The 23,828-nt window shown below is 43.1% G+C and overlaps 2 protein-coding genes across 3 annotated transcripts in view; both read right to left on the bottom strand.

Moving 5' to 3' along the window:
* Nucleotides 1-3,085: 3,085 nt before the first annotated feature.
* Nucleotides 3,086-5,766, bottom strand: FAM170B (family with sequence similarity 170 member B). Its single transcript, XM_079138165.1, has 2 exons — nt 5,581-5,766; nt 3,086-4,293 (listed from the first exon to the last, which is right to left on the bottom strand). Exons 1-2 carry the CDS (start codon nt 5,687-5,689, stop codon nt 3,488-3,490), a joined length of 915 nt encoding a protein of 304 aa, XP_078994291.1. The 5' UTR covers nt 5,690-5,766; the 3' UTR covers nt 3,086-3,487.
* A 1,460-nt stretch (nt 5,767-7,226) lies between these two features.
* Nucleotides 7,227-23,828, bottom strand: part of TMEM273 (transmembrane protein 273) — a 63,568-nt gene continuing 46,966 nt past the window's right edge. For both annotated transcript variants that reach the window (XM_079138173.1, XM_079138174.1), the window contains one exon: nt 7,227-7,357. In XM_079138173.1, coding sequence (XP_078994299.1) covers nt 7,257-7,357 — 101 coding nt within the window. In that variant the 3' untranslated portion in view covers nt 7,227-7,256. The remainder of the gene's footprint in view (nt 7,358-23,828) is intronic.

Here is a 23,828-nt window from a genome sequence, read left to right as displayed (position 1 = left end):
TCCTCCTCCTCCTCCTCCTCCTCCTCCTCCTCCTCCTCCTCTTCTTTCTCCTCCTCCTTCCTCCTCCTCTTCAGGTTCCTTAATTTGCAAATGGTGTCAACATTCACCAGCCATCCAGGAAAAAAAACCCTAGAGGTTATTATGGACACTTTACTCTTACTACCTCACCAAACACCAGCCATGCTCCATAGTTTCAATCTTTTAAATTTCCCTTCATCTCCTGCCAACATCTCTTTACCTAAGCTTCTTGTCCTCGGTGTTGCTCTCCTATCCATCCTTTACCCCATTCATTGGGTGATCTTTCACAAATGCAAATATGACTTGTGTAAAATATTTCCTTTTTATTTTTTTGAGGGGGGAGCCCAAGTTCCTTAATTTGGGCTCCAAAGTTCTACCTAACTATTCATCTGTATACAATAGAGGACACAAAACTACTCATTTTAGGCCCGTCATTTCCATATTTACTCATTCCTCTTTCTCCTTTTTGATGTCTTAGATTTTCCCAGTTTTTTCTTGCATGATCAGTTTTTCTCTCTGCTAAATCAATTGTATTACCACATAGACTTGCTCTTGGTTTTTATAGTTTCCTTTGGTCCAGCTATAGCTATTTGTTTTTTCTAGCTAAACTTGTCATCAGGGATGTTTCATGCTTGTCTTTAGAGATTTGTCTTGTTACCGTGACTGGCCATTGCCCATATGACTTCTCCCCTTCTCGGCCACTGAGACTGCTTCATTGGAGCCAGGAGCAACCTCCAGGCACCAAAGGGAATGGGAAGCATTTCATCCTCACCTCACTCTAACTCTTCCTAGCATTTAACACTTCTCACCATCCTGAAAATCATCTTTTCTTTCTTTGGTTGACTTTGAAGAAAAGTATTATGACAAGCACTACACACCATTTCTTACTCTCCAGACATTATTACTAGGGTAGAGTTAGTGAAAATAACCCCATACTAACTTTATCCTATCTACCCTCTGTAGGGGTTTAAACATGACACCATTTATGTGCTATTAACTTCCTTATATAGGTTTTCAATTCAGACTTGTCTATGAGTTCTAAGTTAGAAACCTCTTCCTATTTAACATCTCTCCTTCAACATTCCATTAGCATTTAGAATCGTCCATGTCCTAACTGAGCCATCACCCTGTCCTACACTTATTCCTGCATGTCCACATGCAGACCATGCTCACACACACACACACACACACACACACAGATGCATGCTCATTGCAAACATGTACACACCACACACATGCATGCTTGCACGCACAATCACACCGATCTTCCCCCAAAGTCCTCCCTTATCAATTAATGTACACTCCTCATCTGCTTTTGCTAGGAACCAGAGAATCCCCCTTGACAATCCACTGCCTGCATCTTCACTTGTACACATCCCCAAGTCCTTTGAACTCTACTTCTCCAATATCTTGAATATAGCCATTCCTATCCCCCTTGGTTTGTGACAAGAGTTGTCCAAGTCAATCCCATCCCTGGCCTGGACTTCTGTAATAAACTCCTAAATGAACTCTCTACTTCTCACTTTCCCCTTTAGCTGCCATCCAAACCCATACACTGCAAAGTTAGCTTTTATACATACAAACTTGATTATGTCACTTCTTCTTAAAACCAGGTGCACTTAGAATGAGGCATAAGCTGAGGCAGCATGATTGAGGAAGGCCCCATTGAAAAAGCTGAAACCTCAGAGATGAGTAAAGAGTCAGCCTGAGGAAAGATAGGGAAGGGTTGCGTTCCACTTCAGGGAGAATGCAAGTGCAAAGGCCCTGAGGTATGAAGTTTTAGGTAATTAAAAGAGAGAAAAAAAGTCAAAGTGGTTGGAGCACAGTGAGGCAGAGAATGCTAAGAGGTGGTGGGGGAGAAGGTGGCAAAGGCTGAGTTATGTAAGACCTTATAGGTCATGAAAAAGTACTCTAATAATTATTTTAAATTGTATATATATATACAATTTATCTGTTATTTTCACTTTGTTCACTTTTTAATTCCCGTGCTTCGTACAATGCCTGACACATGCAGCCAGGTCAAAACACCTGGCAATCACCAAGATGTGCTGTGTCATTCTCTCCTCCAAGGTCCCTGTTTTGGTCTAACTCATCAAGGGATAGTTGTATCTGAAGATTTTTTTTTTAATTTTTGCAACTGCAGGGGAGGCAATGCTACTGACAGCTGATAGGTAGAGGCCAACCCCCACAACAAAAAACTATTTTGCCTACAATGTCAACAGAGCTGCCATTGAGAAACTCTACCCCAGTTTATACCACCTATCCTCCAAGTCCTGTGAGCCTTGCCTTTCCTGAAAAGTTTGCCTTCTTATCAAATGGTTTGTATCTGAGGCTTCTCTTCTGGGCTCCCCCAACTTCCTTAATGTGATCCATCCCCTTGCCTGTTTTGTGTCCCTGAAAGTAAAAGAGTTTGGGGTATAGTTGAGCATCCCTAATCCTAAAACCTGAAATCTGAAATGCCCAATAATCTGAAATTTTTGAGCTCTGATATAACATCACAAGTGGAAAATTCCACACTAGACTTCTTGAGGTGGGTCACAGTTAAAAACAGGCACACTCAAAGTATTGTATAAAATTACCTTCAGGATATATGTATAAGGGGCATATGAAACATAAATGAAATTTGCATTTAGACTTTGCTCCCATCCCCCCAAAATCCCAAACCCCAAATACTTCTGGTCCCAAGCAGTCCAGATAAGGGATGCTTGACCAGTATGTGCTCCAGCTGCTGGTATACCTAACGCAAGCTGGGTGGTGATTGATACCTTTTCTTGAATGGATTCAGCCCTCCACCATCATCACCTGCAGTGGCAATAGGTAGGAAGGTGTTAATTAATTTCATGGCAACATTTAAACACATATAATTGACACCTATGAACTCACAGGACTTCCCTAGCCTTGTGTCTATCCTGCAAAGCTACTTGTCTCCCCAGGTTTGTGCTAGTCTGCAACCTACAGAAATGGCTACTTTTATGGGTATGACCTGAAAATATGACTCAATTAGTCACTGACTTCTTAGAGTTATTCAAGTTTAATCCCAATAACATAAGACATAGAACTAGGGCATATGACAGATTACTAACAACGAAAAAATAGGGCGGAAGCTTCATTTGCAGTTGGCTTGCTTGTGAGTCACATCTACTTATACAGCAAGTGTGGGCCTGCTGATGCTCAGCAAAAATAGAAATCCCTGTAGCCACACACTTGTGTTTCAGATCTTGTGCCCACCATCAGAAATGCTTGAAGCCTTCTGCTTTGGATTCAGGTTTTGAAACGGACTCTGGTGGAAATGCTGTGCCCTGGGGAAGGGTCTCTTCCCCTCCTGTCTTGCTGCTCCAAACTCCATTGATTTCTTCCTCCAAGACCCTGGTCCTCTCTCCCTGCCCTGGTGGCTCTGATCCTGCTGACTGGGGAAGGAGCAGCCCCAGGTGCTACAGGTGAGGGCAGGGGTGGGCACCTCACCTCCAGCTCACTGCTGCTGCTGCTGCTGCTGCTGCTGCTGCTGCTGCTGCTGCTGCTGCTTCTCCCCCTCCTTCTCTTGCTGTGAAAGAAGCACCTTGCTATGGGACCTGGAACATTCACTACTGTTGGAAAGGCTTTGTTCCTCCTCCTCCAGCTGTTGGTCCTGCTCTTGGCCCTTGGTCCTCCTCCTCTCCAGCATCTCCTCAAAAAAGATCTGGCAGCTGAAGCCCTCTCGGATGCCGTGTTGGGCATGCTCCAGCAAGGCCTCCAGCGTGGGAAAGACGCGGCAGCAGGCCAAGCAGCGGAGCCCATAGTTGGTGGTGACCAGCCAGTCTGGGTGTGTCTGCAGGTCCTGGAGGCAGCCCTCCAGAGGCTCCGGCAGTTCTGCATCGTCGGTGTCTGGGCAGCAGTTGTTTTTACTGGCTTCCAAGTCCCAGTGCAGGTCAGTGTTGGAAGCCATCTCAAAGGAAGAGCCTTTCTGCCTCTGTCTCTTGATGAACTCGGCTTCGTGGATGCGGGGCTTTCTGCTGACCGGCTGGAAACCGGTCTCTGTCTCCCAGGCCACTGCCACTCCGCGCACTGTTTGCACTCGGGTGTATAAGGCGCACACACTCTGTGGGGTGGCATCCTGGTCATTGTACATACAGGAGTAGCAAGACTGGTACTGGGAGTAGGACTGGTAATCTGAGGACTGAGACGATGGAGAGCTACTCCAGCCCAGCATCCCCCGAGCCCGGGCTGTGAAACAGATGTCCTTCTCATGGGGAAGGGCGGGTCCTGGCCGCGGAGATGTTTCCTCCCTCTTTATGTTTCCTGAAAGGCAGAAGGACATTTTCATCAGTGCCCTCCAAGGGATCCGTACATTACCTACCTTCAGCAGCTGCAGATTCTGGAAAGTGCAGGCTTCCTGCACCTTAGGGTGGATCCCTTCATCTGCCTTTATCAGTTTCCTCATAACTCAGAGATACAATAATGCCTGCAGTATGGGGTGATGGTAAGGATCAAGAAATTATATGCATGTTATCAACAAAGTCTTGAGTTAAACCCAAAAGGCCACCATCTGATGAACAAATTGATTGTACAGCCATAGGATGCAATTCTACCTATGAATAAAATGAATGCACTATGGATATGTGCAACAATGTGGGTGAATCTCTAATGCATTTGCTAAATGAAAGAAGTCAGATTTAAAAGGCTGCACAATATTCAATTCCATTCAGATGACATTCTACAAAAGGCAAATTTATAGGGACAGAACAGTCTGCCAAGAGCTGGCAGTAAGGGCTAAGGGGTGGGGAGGAAGGCCTGGACCATAAAGGTGCACAAGGGAATCATTGAAAGTTATCGTGTTCTGTATCTTGATTCAGGTGGTGGTTATGCAAATGTACAGATATAACGATGCTTCAAATTTGTACATTTAAAATCTGTAAAGTTTATGTACATAAATAACAACTTAATGAGGCCCAAGTAAAAAAACAATGAATGTCAAGTGCTTTGAGTCATTCAACCACTCCTTCCCCTTCTCAGTTTGTGACATGTCTTTGTTTTACCCAGAGGAGCATCTCCCCCACCCCTACTTGAACACTTACTACATCCATCACTGTGTAAGTGTTTGTCACATTTTAATTCCTTTAATATTCCAAATAACCCTAAGAAACTATTATGAACTCCCATTTGACAGATGAGGAAACTGAGGTAGAGACTTTAAATGACTAGTGGAGCCACTTGGCCTCAAGAGCAAGTGATACCCTGAGAACACAATCTTTGCCCAAGGACACATCCTGATGACCTTCAGATGAATGTTCTAGATTAACTTGAATCAATTTATTATAAAGAAATATTTACATCACTGCTAAAGTCAAAGGATTAACATGCTATTTCTTCAAAGACACATTAAAATAAACATACAAATGTGAACATTTCACATCTTCACACACATGTCCTGAAACCACCTTGTGTACTTGAATTGCAGCCTGGTCTCCTATAAAGACTGATTTCCTCCTCCACCACCATTTATTTTGATGGTGAATACACCCTTTCCCTAGGTCTCCATCCCACAGATTGCACCTAGCTCACCTCCAGCCCTTCCTTTTGACCCACCTGGCCGGCACAATTCCATATTCTCTCCTGTGGACTCAGGGCTGGTCACACTGAGGGTCCCATCAGTGGGTGACTGTTCTCCCCTGTGGTCCATGAAGAAGCGCCTCATGACTTGAAATCAGCACCCAGAGTCTCAGTGCTCCAGCTGTTTGGTGAAAGTTGGCGTGGGCTGTACTGAAGCCCTCTGGCTGGCCCCGGCCCAGTGGCTGCTGGACTCCTCACGGTCACTAGGATCCTAGCTATATTCTATGATGTCATCAGTGACCTGGGTCTGTTCTATGACTCATGGCAAGCACAGAGACCCAGCCAGGGTGATAGGAGAGGATTCCCAATGTGAGCTCATTTCCTCTTGAGACCTTTTCTGTCTGGTATGTTATCAGGGAAACAAACACAAAACACAGATACATACACATATGCACATAAAGACACAAACATATAAACACACACACAGAGACACTTATACATGCATAAATGGGCACACACATGCATGATCACTCACACACACAAAAGCTAAATATGCTTGAACACACAGACATTCTACATGGTAGCACAAACATACACAACACATTCATACACCCTTGGACATGAAAGACACACACATTCACTTAAGCCCACATACATACATGCACACAAACTCATGCCAGATGCACTGAACCACACACATGCTCCCATACCAACAGTCATCACCCAACATCAAAGTGGGTCTACTTCGCACCAAGGAAACAGGATGCAAAACAATCTCACCTCCTCCACACTACCTACCCCAGAATTCCCACCTGGTCCTCTTTAGGCTCCTTGTCCTCTGAGTCTCCATCTGTCTCCTGTATACACACCTTGGCTCAGTTCCTGCAGCTCCAGACTTCTCTATGCTGCTCCAACATATCAGGATATTCCCCTCCCAGGCTCAGGTCCCTGTCATTTATTTTTCCTCCTGTCTGTTCCAGGCTCTCTCCCTTGCCTCCTGTAGGGCTCACTCTCATTCCCATCTCTGCCGAAATGTCACCTTAACAGAGAAGGCTGCTCATTCCCCAAAGGAAAAAGTACTCTTCAGCCCTCCATCTCTGTTGCCTTACCCTTCTTGTCTTTTTGTTTTGGTGTCACTACCCTCAGGCATACATAATGTTCATGTGTGTGTATCATGGACTTACCTGTATCTGTATCCTCCTTCTTAAATGATAGCTTCAAGAGGGTAGAGATGTTCTTTGTTTCCCTTAGTATCTAGTACTAGTTATATCCCTAGTGTCTAGAGCAATGTTTAACATATTAACAAGCACTCGAGAAATAATTGTCAAATTGACAGATAAATAAACAACCAACACTTCAGGTTGACAAGGGCATCTGTGCCTCATGGAGCTGGCTGCTCTTTACACCTAAGATCTCTGCAGCTCCAAGGTATGCTGGTTTTCTCCCATGAGGACTCCGAGGATGGCCTCCCCTCCACTTACACAAACCCTACTTTGGCCACAATCGGCCTGGCACAAATCCAATATGCCATCTCTCTTTGCTCCAGGATGTCCTTTCTTTTGAAAACACTTCCTCCAGCACACTCTGCACCATTTTGCTCTGCAGTTAATTCTTTCCCAACCCCTGCTCAGTCTCATCAACTTTATTCTTTAGAATTTCCTAAAAGATGATGGATTAAAAATAATGCCAATATTCCAGAAGCAATACCAACATCATCCACACGCCCAGCCTCTTTCTGCCTCCTTCTTTCCCAGAAGAGGCCACTGCTTGGAGGAAAACACAGGGAGCTCTGATGAGTGATGAAAAGACACGCCTGCAACAACAAAGAGATGTTCTTTTTTCTTTTTTTCTTTCTAGTACCCAGGGTGCTTATCCACTGAACGACATACCCAGTTCTTTTTATTTTTTATTTTTTATTTTGAGACAGAGTCTCCCTAAGTTGCTTAGGGCCTTGCTAAATTGCTGAGACCAGTTTTGAACTTGGGATCCTCCTCCTGCCTCAGCCTCCCAGTTGCAGGAATTACAGGCATGCACCACTACACTCTAAATGTATTTTTTCTAGCCAAATAAATATAGAGACTTGCCTTACAAAAACAAGGGAGTACAAAATTAAAATAAAATCAACACTGTAAAAGGTAGTTGAGAAATAAATATTGTAAGTTAGAATTTTTGTTTTAATTTTTCTTTCTTCCTTTTTCCTTTCTTTTTCTTTCTTTCTTTCTCTCTCTTTTCTTTCCTTCCTTCGTTCCTCCCTCCCTCCCTCCCTCCCTCCCTCCCTCCCTCCCTTTCTTCCTTCCTTCCTTCCTTCCTTCCTTCCTTCCTTCCTTCCTTCCTTCCTTCCTTCCTTCCTTCCTTCCTTCCTTCCTTCCTTCCTTTTTAACTTCAGATTGAACCACTGAGCTACATACATCCCTAGTCTCTTTCTTCATGAGGAGTATGTACTGGAGGTTGAACCCAGGAGCATGTTACTACTGAACTTCATCCTCATTCCTTTTTATTTTTTTAGACAGGGTCTCACTAAGTTGCTGAGGCTGGCCTTGAGATCCTCCTGCCTCAACCTCTGGAATCATTGGTTACAGATTACAGGTGTGTGCCACCACACTCAGCTGGGGGAGGTTATAAATTTTTAAGGGACAATGTAAATAACAAATGTATGGAGGAAAAGAACACTTAGCCAATAAATTATACAGAAAATTTTATTTACTATTATAAAAAATTAACTGCTGTGAAACAATTGGAATGGTTTCATATGGTTAAATGTTGTGTTTTAATTAAAATATGTAGAAAGAAAATACAAATTAACATTTATAATTACATGGGTTGATTTTCTCCATTTAAATTATAATCTTCACAAGCATTATGGGTCTTGGTCATCTTTCTTAACTTCATTGTTAAAAAAATATCTTACTCTTTCCATTTGCTTTTCTCTCTGTTTTAGTGAGACTATGCAGAAAAGTAAAGGAAATGAACAGGGAATTCCCATAAGAAGAAATGTATGAGAAGATGTTCCATCCAATTTTAATAAGGGAACTACAACTTTAAAAAACATGATATACAGTACATCAGTTTCTACCTATAATATAGGCAAGAGTTAACATGATTGACAACACCAAGTTCTGGTGAAGATTCAGGAAAATGAATTTTCTTATACTGTATTGTTAACAATGTAATTTTTCTTCTCAAAGGAAATTTGGTGGTACCCTTTACAATTATATGTAGGCATGCTTTCATTAAGCACTTAACTATCACCTTTTTCCTGGAGAAAAGTCACATTTGTGCTACATACATAAAATAACACTTAGGGAAATATTTATTGCAGCACTGTTTAATAATAGAAAAATAGGAAACAATGCAAAGATCCATCAAAACAGAGAAATGGTTAAATAACCAAATTATGAAATATTACCCTATATATTTAAAAAGGAGGTACTAATAAATTCATGTCACGTGAAAATGCAAGATGCAAGGGAATGTACAGGCAATCCTATGTATACAAAAGTTAAATATGATATTCTTCCTCACAAAAACCCCAAATCAAATTCTGTAGTGTCTATTATGTGAAGGCACATGGAACAGCTGAAAATAATCACACCTGAGGAAACAGCATTTACCTCAGAAGAGGAGAAAAATAAGGTGGAGCTCTGGGAGACTGAATTTCCCAAAGATTGCTACACCAGTGTATATTCCATCCTATATGCTCTCCTTACAGCGTGACAGGGTCTCTTGTCCTGAACCTGGGTGGATTTTGCAACTGCTTCAGCCAATAGAATCCAGAGGAATTGTGCTTTGTGACTGTCGATGGTAGCTCATAAAAGATGATATGGCTTCCACTTTCCTTTGAACTCATCCACCATGTTGTGAGGAAGCTCAGATTACATGAAGAGGCCACAGGAAGGTGTTCCAGGCAACAGACCTAACTAAGGTCTCAGTCAGCCACTGGGTGTGTGATTGAAGGTGTGTGTCTTCTACACACACCTTCTACCTCCCAGGGTTCAAGTCCTTCAGCTGAAGCCCTGGACATCATAGAGCAGAGATAAGCCATCACTCTGGGCCTTGCCTGAATTCCCCACCCACAGAAACTAAGCATAGTAAAAGGTATTTTAAGGAACTGGATTTTGGGTCAATTTGCAGCCTATAATACTTTTCCTGAAATACTTAAATATGTCCCAGTAGGACAACTCATTGACTAGCATCTGCGTTCTGTGTGCCTCCTTTGCCCAGTCAGGGAAACTCAAGGGCTAGTGAGCACTGTGGTTCTTCTAGGACCACTTGGGACAACAGCTCCCACCACCACCAAGTACCTTGTTTAGTCTGGTGTGCACCTTCATCAACTTCAGCAGAGCTAAGCCTGACCCTATGTGAAACTAATTTACCAAGTAGATAACAAGGTTTACAAATGGTTGTTTTTGTCTTTAGTCTGGTCTAAACACCATTTCCCAAATTCCCTTGGGTCAGTGACTTTTTCCCTAGAATCTACATATGATCTTTCTAATCTACTTAATGACCCCACCAGGTGGACATTGTTAACACTCCTTGTCCATAGGGAGTTGCGGGGTCCAGAGGGGTTAGGCAAGGTACAGGTAGGATGATTGGGGGTGGGGGTCTTCCATCTCAAGCCCTGAAGACTTTGCCAAGCTGCCCTCAAAGCTGTCCCCTAGGCTGCTCCCCTGGATATAGCTGAGAGTGAAGCCCCTCTAGTGGTGTGAAGCCCCTCTAGAGGTGTGTGGTCATCCTTCACCCTCATGTGGCCTCTGGGCTGCCTCTGCTCATGGAAAAGGCCTCTATCCCAGTCCCCGTGCTTGCTCCACGCAAATATTCAGCTGAGACCACCCATCTAGGGTTCCCGCCCATCCCCCGCATCCCAGCCCCTGCAGTTTTCCAGCTGGTTCTTTGGTCTTGCCAGGAACCTCCTTGCTTCACTACTGCAGCCAACAGGGGTGGTGTGCAAAACCCCAAAAGGACCAACGCAGCACTTTCTTGGAGCACTGTTTGACTCCTGTCCAATTCATTGCACACATTGCATGTGAGCCCTAAACTTCATCCAGAAGGCCTGGAGTATTTTCCAGTCTTTACTTTTCTTCCAAACCCCATTCTTCCCAGCCTCTGTTTTCTCGGCTGAGAGGAAGGCAGCTAACAGGAAACAAACCAGCCACAGCCAGGGCAGGAAGCAGAGACGACACATCTCGCTTGCTTTCCTTTGCTCCTAATACCAGAGATTGTTTTATGCCATCATCCAGGCTACCAGCAGCATCAAGTCACTCATCCCAACACCAGTGAGAGTCCAGAAATAGCCTGTTCTCCTGGCCAGGGAGACAGACATCGCAGGCAGGATGCATGGATTGTGCTTGTGACATTTCTGTGGCTGAGCCCTTTTGTAACTGTTTCAAATGGTGGAGGTTCCGTTCTTCACACTAAAAGTAGGACCCTTTGAGTGGGGATGACTATCCTGTCACCCTCCCCAAAGTACTCATGGGATCAGACTTAGTACCCAGGGGAGGGAGGGAAGTAGGCAGCTGCCCCAGATGCTGTGAGCCAGGTGTATGTAGGCAGGGGAAGATCTGGAGGGGGTGGGGGGAGATACTGCAGTGAGAAATTAAGGATGACCTCATCCTTGTGTTCATTCTGCAGAGAAAGTGCCAGAAGCCATAAGACAAATTGAAGATTGAAGTAAGGAAGTATTATCTTTTAAATTCATTTTCTGCTGTTTCTTGTAACTATTTTTTTTTTAAAGTGAGTCAGTAGCTCATATAAGGAAAAACTCAGCCACCAAGAAATGTGATGGGAAAACTCTGTCTCAGATCCTGCAAGCAAATGTGGATGGAAGTTTTACTTTTGTTTTCCTTCAAACTTAATAACAGGCTGTTCCTTTTGCATGATCTGTTTGTCACTGTCTTGGGGTTTTGACCTTCACCTCCAGGCTCCCACAAAAATAGCCTAGGATTTCTCAGTCACTAGAGATCAGGGAAGAACAGTTCCCTGGATATGAGTTCTTAGGAACATCTATGTCCCCACCCTGAGGCCCAGAGACTGCCTCTCTCCTGCTCAGCTCTGCTTAGTGGGACTGCAGTGTTTAAGGAGTTTACCGAAAGCAGAAGAATCTGCTTCCAACACATGCTTCCTTGGAAGAGTGATCCAAGCCAGGACATCCCACTGGACACCATGCACATGACCAGAGCTCCAGCATCCCAGCAGTTAACCACACCCTTTGCATGTTCTTAGAGAGCCACACAGGAAGCTCAGGGGAAAGGGCTGGGTCTTTCCTCTCTCTGTCCAAAACGAGCTGGCCATAGTCCACCTGGAAACAACTCTCAGGCCACAGTTGCTAAGTCTTACTGCATGAGCCTCCCAGCTGCATGGCCCAGGGCTCTGACTTAGAGGATGAGAACCCAGGACCCCAAAGGCCAACAGTGAGTTACTCAGTTTCCAAGTATGCTGTGCATACTCTGGTGTGGACTTCAGTTCACATCCAAGACATATGGATGTTTAGTTGCTAGAAAACATGTGCATTCCCTGGTTATCCCAGAGCAGAACTGGAATGATTTAATTTTTATCCTATTAGAATAGTTATTTCAGAAACTACCTTAAGATTGGCTTCTTCCCACATGATCCTTCAGAGAGATTATGCAGTTGCTTAATGGATGGAAGAGGTGCTTCAAGGGAGGGCAGCAACTCTGTCCCTTCCCCAGCATACTACCAGAAACCTTGAGTGGACCCACTGCTAATGAATAGGGGTGGGGTGGGAGACTTCTGGGCAGGGCAGATCAGGCTACATGAAATTCCTACAAGAAAGTTCCCAAGAAAGCAATCTGAGACCAAGCATGAGGACCAGAACATGAAGCAGATCATTCAAGCCACAACTGTCAACTGCCTGCTGTGTCCCCTCCAATGTAGTGAGATTGCATAGACATTGAGACAGCAGCGTCTAGCTTCACTACATATATGCGCAGGCCTGAGCTTTGCTCCAGGATCTGGTTCTTCATTACTCCAGATGCTCAGCATATTCACAGGAAGACCTTAAGAGCAGGAGAAATGATCTCAGTGAGGTAGAACCAGGCTCTTGAACATTCACAGTGCAATAGGGAGTGAGTAGAAAGGCCAGAGTAGCATGCTTCCACCTCTTCTACCTATGTCACCTATAGTAGCCAGCATCACAGGGAGGAGAGAAAAACCCTGACAATGTTGGTGGGAAGGAGAAAGTCAGCCTTGGTTCACTTTATAAGAGAAAGACAGTTGTCTTAGCCTGTTTTTTATTGCTGTAACAAAATACCCAAGGCTAGGAATTTTATAAGGAAAAGAGGTTTATGTGTCTCATTATTTGGGTGGCTGGAAAATCCAAACAGTATGGTGCTGCCATCTGGTGAGGACCTGCTGTCTGTATCACATCATGATGGAGAAGTGGGAAGGGAAACAGCTGTCTGCAGAAGAGTCAAAACACAGGGAATGGTAGCCTTACTTTATAACAGTTCCCTTGAAATACAAAACCTGTCCTGTGAGAATTACATTAATTTCCTAGGGTGATGTTCCCATGATTTAATCGCCTTCTTCTAGACTCCACCTTGTAAAGAGTCACCACTTTTAAACACCATTACCTCGAGGACCAACCTTCTGGCATATGGGCCTTTCAGATCATATACAACCTGTAGCAAGAACTCTCCTCAGAAGTCAACCCAAGTTCACCCTGGCTGTCCTTAATTCAACAAATATGGTAAAGATGGGAGGTGAGCATATAGGAATCTTTCATTCTTTACAAGACAAGACGATAAGCATCTCCTATTATTCAAGGTTCAATTTAGGACTTTAAAATGATTTACAATAAACTTGAAAATAATTCAGCAAATGGATTATTACTTTATTAACTGTAACACATAATTGATTATTTATGTAGCACAAATTCACAGGTTATGGTACATAACAGTGAAATATCGCCGACTCGTCCAGATCATTTTTATATTACCTACCTGCCTTAGCACAATAGATGTAAATGGCTCACACTTGAACCACAATGGAGACACGAACATCGGTAATCGATAAGGAGCAGTCACTGCAGGCTGCACCACCCAACCCACAACAAATTAAAGAGATCACAAAAAAGCCAAACTAGAATAATTAAGAGGCAAGAATAGCAGCAATTGGAAACTGATCTCGCAAGTCCTCACTGATGAGATTCCAGAAACAAAGCTGCTCTCCCCACGTTGCAGGCACCCTCCGCACGATATGTGTGTAAGAGGCTCTATCGCCTGACCACCAAAGGATGTAGCAGAACCCCCTGGGCTCAGTCCTAGTGAAGACTAATATGGACTATTTTAAAATACAACTGCCAAACATTTGGGATCAAAATAACTCAGATTACTAGGGCATAGCCCTTAGTCAAATGTTGAAAATGAAAGTGTCACAGCTCAAACCATTCCTCCATAAGGAAGAAAAAAGGACGTGGCATTTATAAGGTGTTCACAGCCAAAAAGGACATCTAGTGGTGTGCTGAGACCAGCTACTACTAGTAAGCTAGTGAGAACCAGTTGTTAACTCTTTCAAGAACTTTGCAAGCCAGTTGTTAAACATAGCTAGTATCAAAATCAAAATCATAAAAACTAGAACCAGGTGTGGTGGTGCACATTCGTAATCCCAGCAACTTGGGAGGCTGAGGCAGGAGGATTGTGAGTTCAAAGCCAGCCTCAGCAATGCAAGGCACTAAGCAACTTAGTGAGACTCTGTCTCTAAATAAAATATAAAATAGGGCTGGGGATATGACTCAGTGGCTCAGTGCCCTTGAGTTCAATCCCTGATACCAAAAAAAAAAAAAAAAAAAAAAAAAAAAATACAGACTATAAAATAAAAGTTATTAAAGACAAAATTAATAAATTCTAAAAAAGCCCACTTCTGCCACATGCAATGGCACACACCTGTAATCCCGACAACTCAGGAGACCATGGCAGGAAGATCACAAGTTCAAGGCCAACCTCAGCTATTTAGCAAGACCCTTAGCAGCTTAGTAAAACCCTGCCTCAAATTTAAAAAAAAATTAAAAGGACTGAAGATAAAGCATCCCTGGGTTCAATCTCCAGTACCAATAAATCAAAAACAAAACAAACAAAACAAAAAAAACTCCACTTCCTAATTATTTGCTGCATTTTATGGCAGGCTGTACGAGGGAATGGGGGGAGCATTCACATCATGCTAGCACCCCTGGGCTCAATTTCTGATTAAAAATAAATAAATAAATAAATAAATAAAAGCACTTCCAGTGAGTGGTTCTGGGACCTGTATGCCTACTAGAGCTGGAGAATTCCCAAGTTTAATAGTCATGGAATAACTGAAACAACAGAATTCCACATAGTTAATGAAGAACATGGAAAAATACATTCCGAATGTCATGAGAAAAAATATACTATATAACCCCAGTTATATACAATCTATTGTATGTATGTATATGTACACACACACATGTACAGTCTGAGATTATACATATCTGAACATTAATATTGTGTATCTCTGTATGGAAAGGGGGTTACCCATCCTTTAGTTTATTTTCTCTTTTTTCTACAATAATCATATGTCAAAGGACAAAATTACAACAGTTTAAGTTTTTAACCAGCTTTATTTTTTTTCCTTTTGAGAATTTTTAAAAATTTTTAGTTTGTTCTAATTAGTTATGCATGACAGTAGAATGCATCTATGCATTTTGATAAATCATACATAAATGGAGTGTAACCTCTCATTTTTCTGATGGTATATATTATAGGATCACATTGGTCATGCAGTCACATATGTACATGAGGTAATAATGTCTGTTTTACTCTACTATCATTCCTACCCCCATATCCTTCCCCTCCCTTCACTCCCCTCCACCAATATAAAGTAACTCTATTCTTACCTATCCTGCTCCCTTATTGTGAATTAGCATCCGCATATCAGGGAAAACATTCAGCCTTTGGTGTTTTGAGTTTGGCTTATTTCACCTAGCATTATATTCTCTAACTCCATCCATGTACTGGCAAATGGCATAATTTCATTTAATTCTGAGTAGTGTTCCCCATATATGTATACATACACACCACATTTTCTTTATCCATTCATCTGTTGAAGGGCATCTAGGTTGGTGCCATAGTTTAGCTATTGTGAGTTGAGCTGCTATAAACATCACTGTAGTATGCTGATTTTAACTGGATTTATTTTTTATTCTAGAATCAGGGACACTTCATTCTATAAAATAAAATAAGTATTTCAATGGGCTGAGAAGAGGTTGGTTTTATGAATAGAAAGGGGCTGAAAGAAAAAAATAACAAAATGGAGGTCCTTCATTTCAAAGTTACTTTCCACGTAAAGACAGGGTCAAGCAGACAGAACAAGAGAAAAATAACCAATTAGTTAATATCAGTTTACATTTTTGTGTAAGGATTAAGGCAGAAAAAAAAAAAAAAAACTTCATTATCATGCCAATTGAAATTGGCCTGTTAGGAACTCTAGTGGTTACTTCTGCTCCCAATTTCTTAGAAAATCAGAAAACAACTTGGTTTCAGTTTGTTGACATGGAACTTTAGCATCAGTGATTTCATTTTGACTGGGGCCCAGTGCAAGAGCCCAGTCTCAAACAAGGTCCCTGTAACTTTTATTTAATTCATGTGAGAAAATAAGCAACAAATTTTTTCTAGCTGTATTTAAATGCTAATGCTACTGGGTGGGGAGGGTTTTAGTCCCAAAAGCAAGTTACTACAAACCAGCATGCTTCCTGGTCACTTGACCCCCAGGAAAATACACCAGCCCTCAGACAGGTCCCTGAGCCCAAATCCCTAGAATGGGCACCAGTCTCTGGGTTTGAGAAAAGCACGTGGCTCACTGGTTATAGGAAACTGGGCTGGAGTGAAGATGCAAACCTGCCCCTGTCCACCCGGGGTTAAAACCAAACAGGCAAGAAAGAGGCTGCGTGGGAAAGACATGACATTTGTTTGCAAGAAAGCATAAACAAGGACAAATGAAGACAGTGAAATGTGGTTCAGGGAGAATCTGATCAAAGCCATCTGGGAAGCAGGGAGAGACGCCCAGGGGCTGACTTGGCAGCATGGGCCTGCAAAGGCCAGGGCCACCTCTCCAGCCTTGGGGCCTGCCAAGGAGTGTGACCTAGAACACAAACATCATTTCTGGAGGTTGGGCGCAATGGGCTGCAGGCACCAGGGACCTGAGTAAGCCATTGCCACTGCTGGGAGGAAGACCCAGTCAGATCTATCTTCTCGGCCCCATGATAATGGAACAGAAGAGCAGCAGTATTTATTTACCACCAGCCACATGCCAAATAAAGCTGGGAGTTTCATTACATCATTGAGTCCTTATGGTAGTCTTGGAGGACATGAATTTGACGCCCTACGCCCCACCAGTTTTCCAAGGTCAAGTAGCTGCTGAGTTGTGGAGCAGGCATCAGAGCTTAGGGCCCATGTCCATCTACACAGCATAGGCTTCCCCCATCCAAATAAGCCAATTGTCACCAGGGCCCCACCAGAACCTTCCCAGCGCCTCCCAGTGCTCTTTGGACACCAGCCCCAGTCCACAGCTCTCAACTGGCCACCATCTATCACTCTTTCTAACTATGGGAGCTCCTGAAAGAGCTAGTATGAAGCCCAGGCTTGGACCTTACAAACATCCCAAATTAAGATGGTTTGACTCACAGTATTTTGACTATGCTGGTACAAAAGCAAGTGAAACCATTAAAAAAGCAGTAGAAAACCATTGAAAGCTGATTTTTTTTTTTTTTTTTAATTTCTTATGGTGCTAGGTATACAAGTCAGGGCCTCAAGTATCCTAGGCAAGCTACATCCCCAGCCCTTGAATGCCCATCTTTTCCTGGGCTTGTGATAGGCAATATGATCCTCTTGCAATGCTGAGCAGCAGAAGCAAATCAGGGCTCCCAGTCAGCCACACGATGACAAGGGGAGACATCATCCCACAGTGTTGCTGAACTGTGACATTCAGTATGTTAGGTGGGTAAAGGCAATTTTGACTTGCCAATATTTTCAACTTATGATGGGATTATTGAGATGTAACCCTATGCAAGTCAAGAATCTGCTTTTCCATCCTGTAAAGACTAGAGAAGTTTTACAATGTTTATTTAAAATTGTGCCAGGCAAATGCAAAAGGCATATTGTAAATTATCATTAATTGAAGAGATATTTCCTTTGATAGTTCACTTATTCAATGGACAATAGCTGAAGCTTAGAAGTCACAGAACACTTATGATTTCTAAACTGACTGGACCCAAGTAGGACCTTTTCCTGTTTTTCCTCATTGCTTTTAGAAAACGGACATGGGCTCCCCACCCAGAATGGGGAGGTGAAGGATGTGTTCCCTTCAGCCCAGGTGCTATCTGAGGATGTGATCACCCTCACCTTCAGGTGCCAAGCATCTGAGGCACCTCCTGTCACTGCCCTCTGAGTGTGTCCCTTTGATCCTTCCCTTTTTACTGTCTCTTCCCTTATCTTGGGTGAGTCATCACCACCCCCATTTTTAAAGTCACCGAAAATCATGAAAGTTATGGAATGATTTTCACCTGCCTGAGGTCACAGCATGAATATCTTGACTGGCATTCATCTTTTCCTTGAAGAGACCTTAAGGATTTTACATTGTAAAACTATCCAAAAGTCCTCTGTAGGCATTATTTCCTCTCTTAAAAGTTTCACTCCTGTGGAACTTATAAAAAACTCTCTCTGAAAGTAGATCCCTTCCTGCCACCTGGCTCTACCTACCCTCTTCTCTGGGCAAAGAGCATCTGCCCTCTGAGCCTGGCCTGTTTTGTCAGGGGAGGAGCCCCTGCAATTCACAGGCATAAAAGCCTCCGTGTGGTTCTCTACAACTTGGATCATTCCAGTAGGGTCAAGCTCTTCTAGATCCACAGCCACCAGGAAGAGCAGAGATTTCTGGACTCAGAGCTGCCATTTTGCCTGGAGGTTCCCATTCTGATTTGAGACCATTCTCTTATCTGTTCATCTACTAATGGGAATAAAAGACATCTCTAAGTTAGCTACTCCCCAGAAAAAGAAGAGAAATGAATCCACTCTTGTCATCATCTGGAGCCAAACCTGAGCTGCAAACTCAAATTGGTCAGAGAGGAACACACATTTTATTCCAATATCAGGGATACAGAAACTTTGGAGACCAGACTCCCCATGAATACTGTTACTTGGCCTTCCTCACTGGTCATGCTCCATGAAAACTATGGTTTTAGGAATAAAAGTTCTATCTGTCCCCAGAAAAATTTTTATATCTGGGCCAAAAGAATATATGCAAGATTTTTTCATTATAAGTGGCTTATACTAACAAAAAATCAGAAATCGTACATATTAAAAAACCAAATAAAACATTAGAAATTATTTAGATCGGTTAAAAAAAAGTCAAAAGGTTTTAAGAGGCAAAAAGCATTCGTGCACACGTGGGAAAGAATACTGTTTGTATATTGGTAGAAACACAGTGATGATTTAAGCAGTAACTACTACAGCTTTTATTTTCAGTCTCTCCCCCATGGTAATTAACTCATCTAGTTCCCCACTTCTCTTTGAGATAAGTGCAGTCATTTAAATTTTCTGAGAAACCCATTTATTTTATCTAGATTTGCAAATTGGTTTCTCTAAAGGTGTTCCTTATGCTCACTGGTACTATTTGAAAATAGTCTGTAGTTAGTAGTAATAAATGTTTATTAAGCATCTGCTTTCAGCCCAACACTGTCCTGGGTTCTGGGAATACAAAAGAACAAGACACACAATCCTCATCCTGGAAAAGTTGCCATTCCTGGGTAAGATAAAAAATAGGTGGATCAAATTACACGTATGTGACATAATGTCAGTGGTGATCAACGCTCTGGTGAAGATCGAAGTCTGCTGAGTGAATAGACATCTGTGGGAGTGCTTACAGTGCTCATAGAATGATGAGGGGCAGAGCTGTGCAGAGAGGGAGTGACCAGCCATTTGAAAACTGGGGAGAGACCCTTCTCAATTCTAAATATTGTGCGTGACTGTCACGTAGAGCTTCCCTTTGCCCACTGTTGTAGCTTGGATCTGCAATGTCCCCCAAAGGCTCATGTGTGGAAAACTTGGGCTCCAAAGGCAGCAGTGTTCAGAGATGGGACTTCGGGGAAGAAATTGGATCATGAGGGTTCTGATTTCATCCATGAATTCATCCATTGATAGATTCATAATTGAAAATACTATTGGGAGGTTGTGGAAATCATAGGAAGTGGGGCCTCGTAGGAGAAAATAGATCACAGAAGGCATGCCTGAAAGGGATATCTTGTCCTTCCCTGGCCCCTTCCTCACACTCTTTCTGCGCTTTCCAGCTTTTCTTCACCCCACCTTTCTGCCATGTTTCAGTGCTTCACCACGGGTTTGGAAACAATGGCATCAGTTGACCATGCACTGAAACCTCTGAAACCATGAGCCAAAATAAATCTTCCTCCTTTTAAGTTGATTTTCTTAGGTATTTTGTCACAGTAACAGAAAGCTGACTAATACACCTACCAAGTGTTCCTCTCTGTTCACCTTTCTGTTCCAATAATAATTAGAACAGAATTATTCTAATATTGTTCTAATAATAATTTCTGTTATAATAATGATTTTTAAAGTCCTTAACTACTGATTTCAATATATGGATTATCATAAGTCTATTCTAGTGTCTGTTAGGTCTCATTAAGTGTCATATTTTCCTGTTTCTTTGAGTGTCTTTTATTGTTCCATTGAATGCAGATCATTATGGATATACATTATAGAAACTCTGGACTCAGTTATCTTCCTTTGAAGAATGTTGATTTTTAATTGTTCTGTGTTTTCATAAATTCAGAATTTGCTCATTTTTCATCCACTAGTTACAGGGTCAAACTAACAGCTCAAGTTGTATGTGTCTCCCCTCTCATCCAGGTCTCATAGGTACCAGGAAAATCATACCACAAGCCTTCTAACCAATCCCAAGTCCATACCCGCAATGACCTCCTTTTAGCTGATTCACACAACAAGTCAATATTATTCTGAGGGTTTTCAAGATGGCACACTAGAGGGTGGCTGCATTTCATGTTGCTCCAGGACTCAGGATTCAAAAGAGGAGATATTGAGAGAGTTGGGACCAACTCAAAGCAGCCGGGTGAGTCTCTCCCGTTGGGGAGGCGTCCCAGATGGGGCGGTAGTCCTGGAACGCAGGGAACTTTGTGAAGTAGAGCTGCCCGGCAAGATGCCCTTCCCCCCGCTGGAGCAGTGAACTCGGACAACTGGGAGCATCCTAGAGAAGGCCGCGCAGCACAGCACTTGGACTCGAAGCAACCACTGGGGCTCCGGGTGGCGGCCCAGAGGAGGGGCTGCGAGGAGAGCTGTTTGGACTCAGAGCAACCACTCCTGAACACCAGGGCCTGCCCGGAGGAGGAGGAGGAGAAGGAGGAGCGCGGCAGGTCGCTTGGACTCGCAGTGACTGCGTTGGGGCTCCAGGCGGCTGCTCAGAGGAGGAGGCGAGTGGTGAGTTGTTTGCACTCAAAGTGACCACTCCTGAACACTGGGGGGCTGCCTGGAGGTGGAGCGCCGTGGATCGCTTGGTCTCAAGTGGCCACACCAGAGCTCCGGGCGGCTGCCCAGAGGAGGCGTGCAGTGGGTCACGTGGACTCAGAGCGACTCACAGTGACCGCTCCTGAACCCCCGGGGGACTACCTGGAGGAGGAGGAGGAATGGGACGGGTCACTTGGACTTGGAGTGACTGCCAGGGCTACGGGCAGTTGGCGGGAGAAGGAGGCACACAGTGAGTTTCTTGGACTCCTAGTGACCGCACCGGAATACTGGGTGGCTGTCTGGAGGAAGAGGCGTGCAGCGGGTCTCTGGGACTCGGAGCAATTGTACGGGGCTCCAGGTGGCTGCTCAGAGGAGGGGCCGCATAGCCAGGCGAATAGGTGCAGAGCAGGGTCCCAGGACTTAGGAGGCTTCTTGGTGGAAGGGCCGCACAGAGACACACTTAGGGGCAGAGCGAAGGTTCCAGGACTGCAGGCAGATTCTCGGAGCAGAGGCAGCCTAAGGAGATTCATCTGTGAAGGGTGAGGCTCCCAGGCCCAGGAGGTAGGGCCGGGCCCCTGGGAACTTTGCAGAGGAAGGCAGCCCAGCCCAGGCGGTAGCTGTAAATTGAGGGGAACCTCTAGGAGGGAACTGACCAGCGAGACCTCCCCACCAGATGAGTCTTCCCTGAAGGGTGAGGTTTTCCCACAAGGACGGTAAAATCAGAGACACAGGTCCAAACAGGCCTTGACTCAGCCCGCAGCCTAGTTCCCCTTTGGATGACCATTGGTCAACAAGTGGAGACACCTATGCCCACTAGCAGGGAATATACCCCACCTGAAGGCCACCACCCCTAGAGAGGCAGCTTCCTTGTGGAGCACCACACTATCAACTTCCTCCAAGACTTCAGCCTACTGAAGGCTAAGAGGGGATATATATAGAAATCGTCAGGGACATTATAAGGCAATAGAGGAAATCTGCAATATTTCAGCAGTACACTGATACCTGAACAATATGAGAAAACAAGGGAAGAAAATGCCCCAAACAAATCTAGATGTTACATCAATAAAACCCAATGACAGCATGGCAGAAGAAATGACAGAAAAGGAGTTCAGAATGTACATAATTAAAATGATCAGGGAAGCAAACGATGAGATTAAAGAGCAAATGCATGCATTGAATGATCGCACCAATTGACAGTTAAAAGAGCAAATACAGGAAGCAAAAGATCGTTTCAATAAAGAGAGATATTGAAAAAAAAACAAACAGAAATCCTTGAAATGAAGGAAACAATAAACCAAATTAAGAACTCCATAGAAAGCATATCCAATGGGATAGAACACCTGGAAGACAGAACCTCAGACATTGAAGACAAAATATTTAACCTTGAAAACAAAGTTGAACAAACAGAGAAGATGGTAAGAAATCATGAACAGAATCTACAAGAACTATGGGTTATCATGAAAAGGACAAATTTAAGAATTATTGGGATTTAGGAAGGCTTAGAGAAACAAATCAAAGGAATGAACAATCTATTCAATGAAATAATATCAGAAAATTTCCCAAATCTGAAGAATGAAATGGAAAATCAAGTTCAAGAGGCTTATAGGACTCCAAATACACAAAATTACAACAGACCCACACCAAGCCACATTATAATGAAAATACCTAACATACAAAATAAAGACAGAATTTTAAAGGCTGTGAGAGAAAAGAACCAAATTACATTCACGGGGAAACCAATACGTATATCAGCAGATTTTTCAATCCAGACCCTAAAAGCTAGAAGGGCCTGGAACAACATTTTTCAAGCCCTGAAACAAAATGGATGCCAACCAAGAATCTTATACCCAGCAAAACTTACCTTCAGATTTGACAATGAAATAAAATCCTTCCATGATAAACAAAGCTAAAGGAATTTACAAAAAGAAAGCGAGCATTATAGAACATTCTAAGCAAAATATTCCATGAGGAAGAGATGAAAAACAAAGAAGCAAATCAGCAAAGGGAGGAATTATCCTAAAGGAATTGTCAAATAAAGGAGGAAACAAGTTGTGTCAAACAAATAAATAAATAAAATTTAAAAAATGAACCAAATGACCGGGAAACCAAATCATATCTCAATAATAACCCTGAATGTTAATGGCCTGAATTCATCAATCAAAAGACATAGACTGGCAGATTGGATTAAAAAGAAAGATCCAACAATATGTTGCCTGCAAGAGACTCACCTCATAGAAAAAGATACCCATAGACTAAAGGTGAAAGGATGGGGAAAAACATACCATGCACATGGACTCAGCAAAAAAGCTGGAGTATCCATTCTCATTTCAGATAATGTGGACTTCAAGCCAAAGTTAGTCAGAAGGGATAAAGAAAGACATTTCATACTGCTTAAGGGAAGCATAAATCAGCAAGATATAACAATCATAAACATCTATGCCCCAAACAGTGGCTCATCCATGTATGTCAAACAAATCCTTCTCAATTTCAGAAACCAAATAGACCATAACACAATAATACTAGGTGATTTTAACACACCTCTTTCACCACTGGACAGATCTTCCAAACAAAAATTGAACAAAGAAACCATAGATCTCAATAACACAATCAATAATTTAGACTTAACGGACATTTATAGAATATACCATCCAACCAAGAGCGAATACACTTTCTTCTCAGCAGCACATGGATCCTTCTCTAAAATAGACCATATATTATGCCATAAAGCTAATGTTAGCAAATACAAGAGGATAGAGACACTACCTTGTATTCTATCAGATC

Source organism: Sciurus vulgaris, assembly GCF_902686455.1.
Source record: "Sciurus vulgaris genome assembly, chromosome: 4".
Taxonomy (NCBI): domain Eukaryota; kingdom Metazoa; phylum Chordata; class Mammalia; order Rodentia; family Sciuridae; genus Sciurus; species Sciurus vulgaris.
This window is presented reverse-complemented; position numbering and strand designations above follow the sequence as displayed.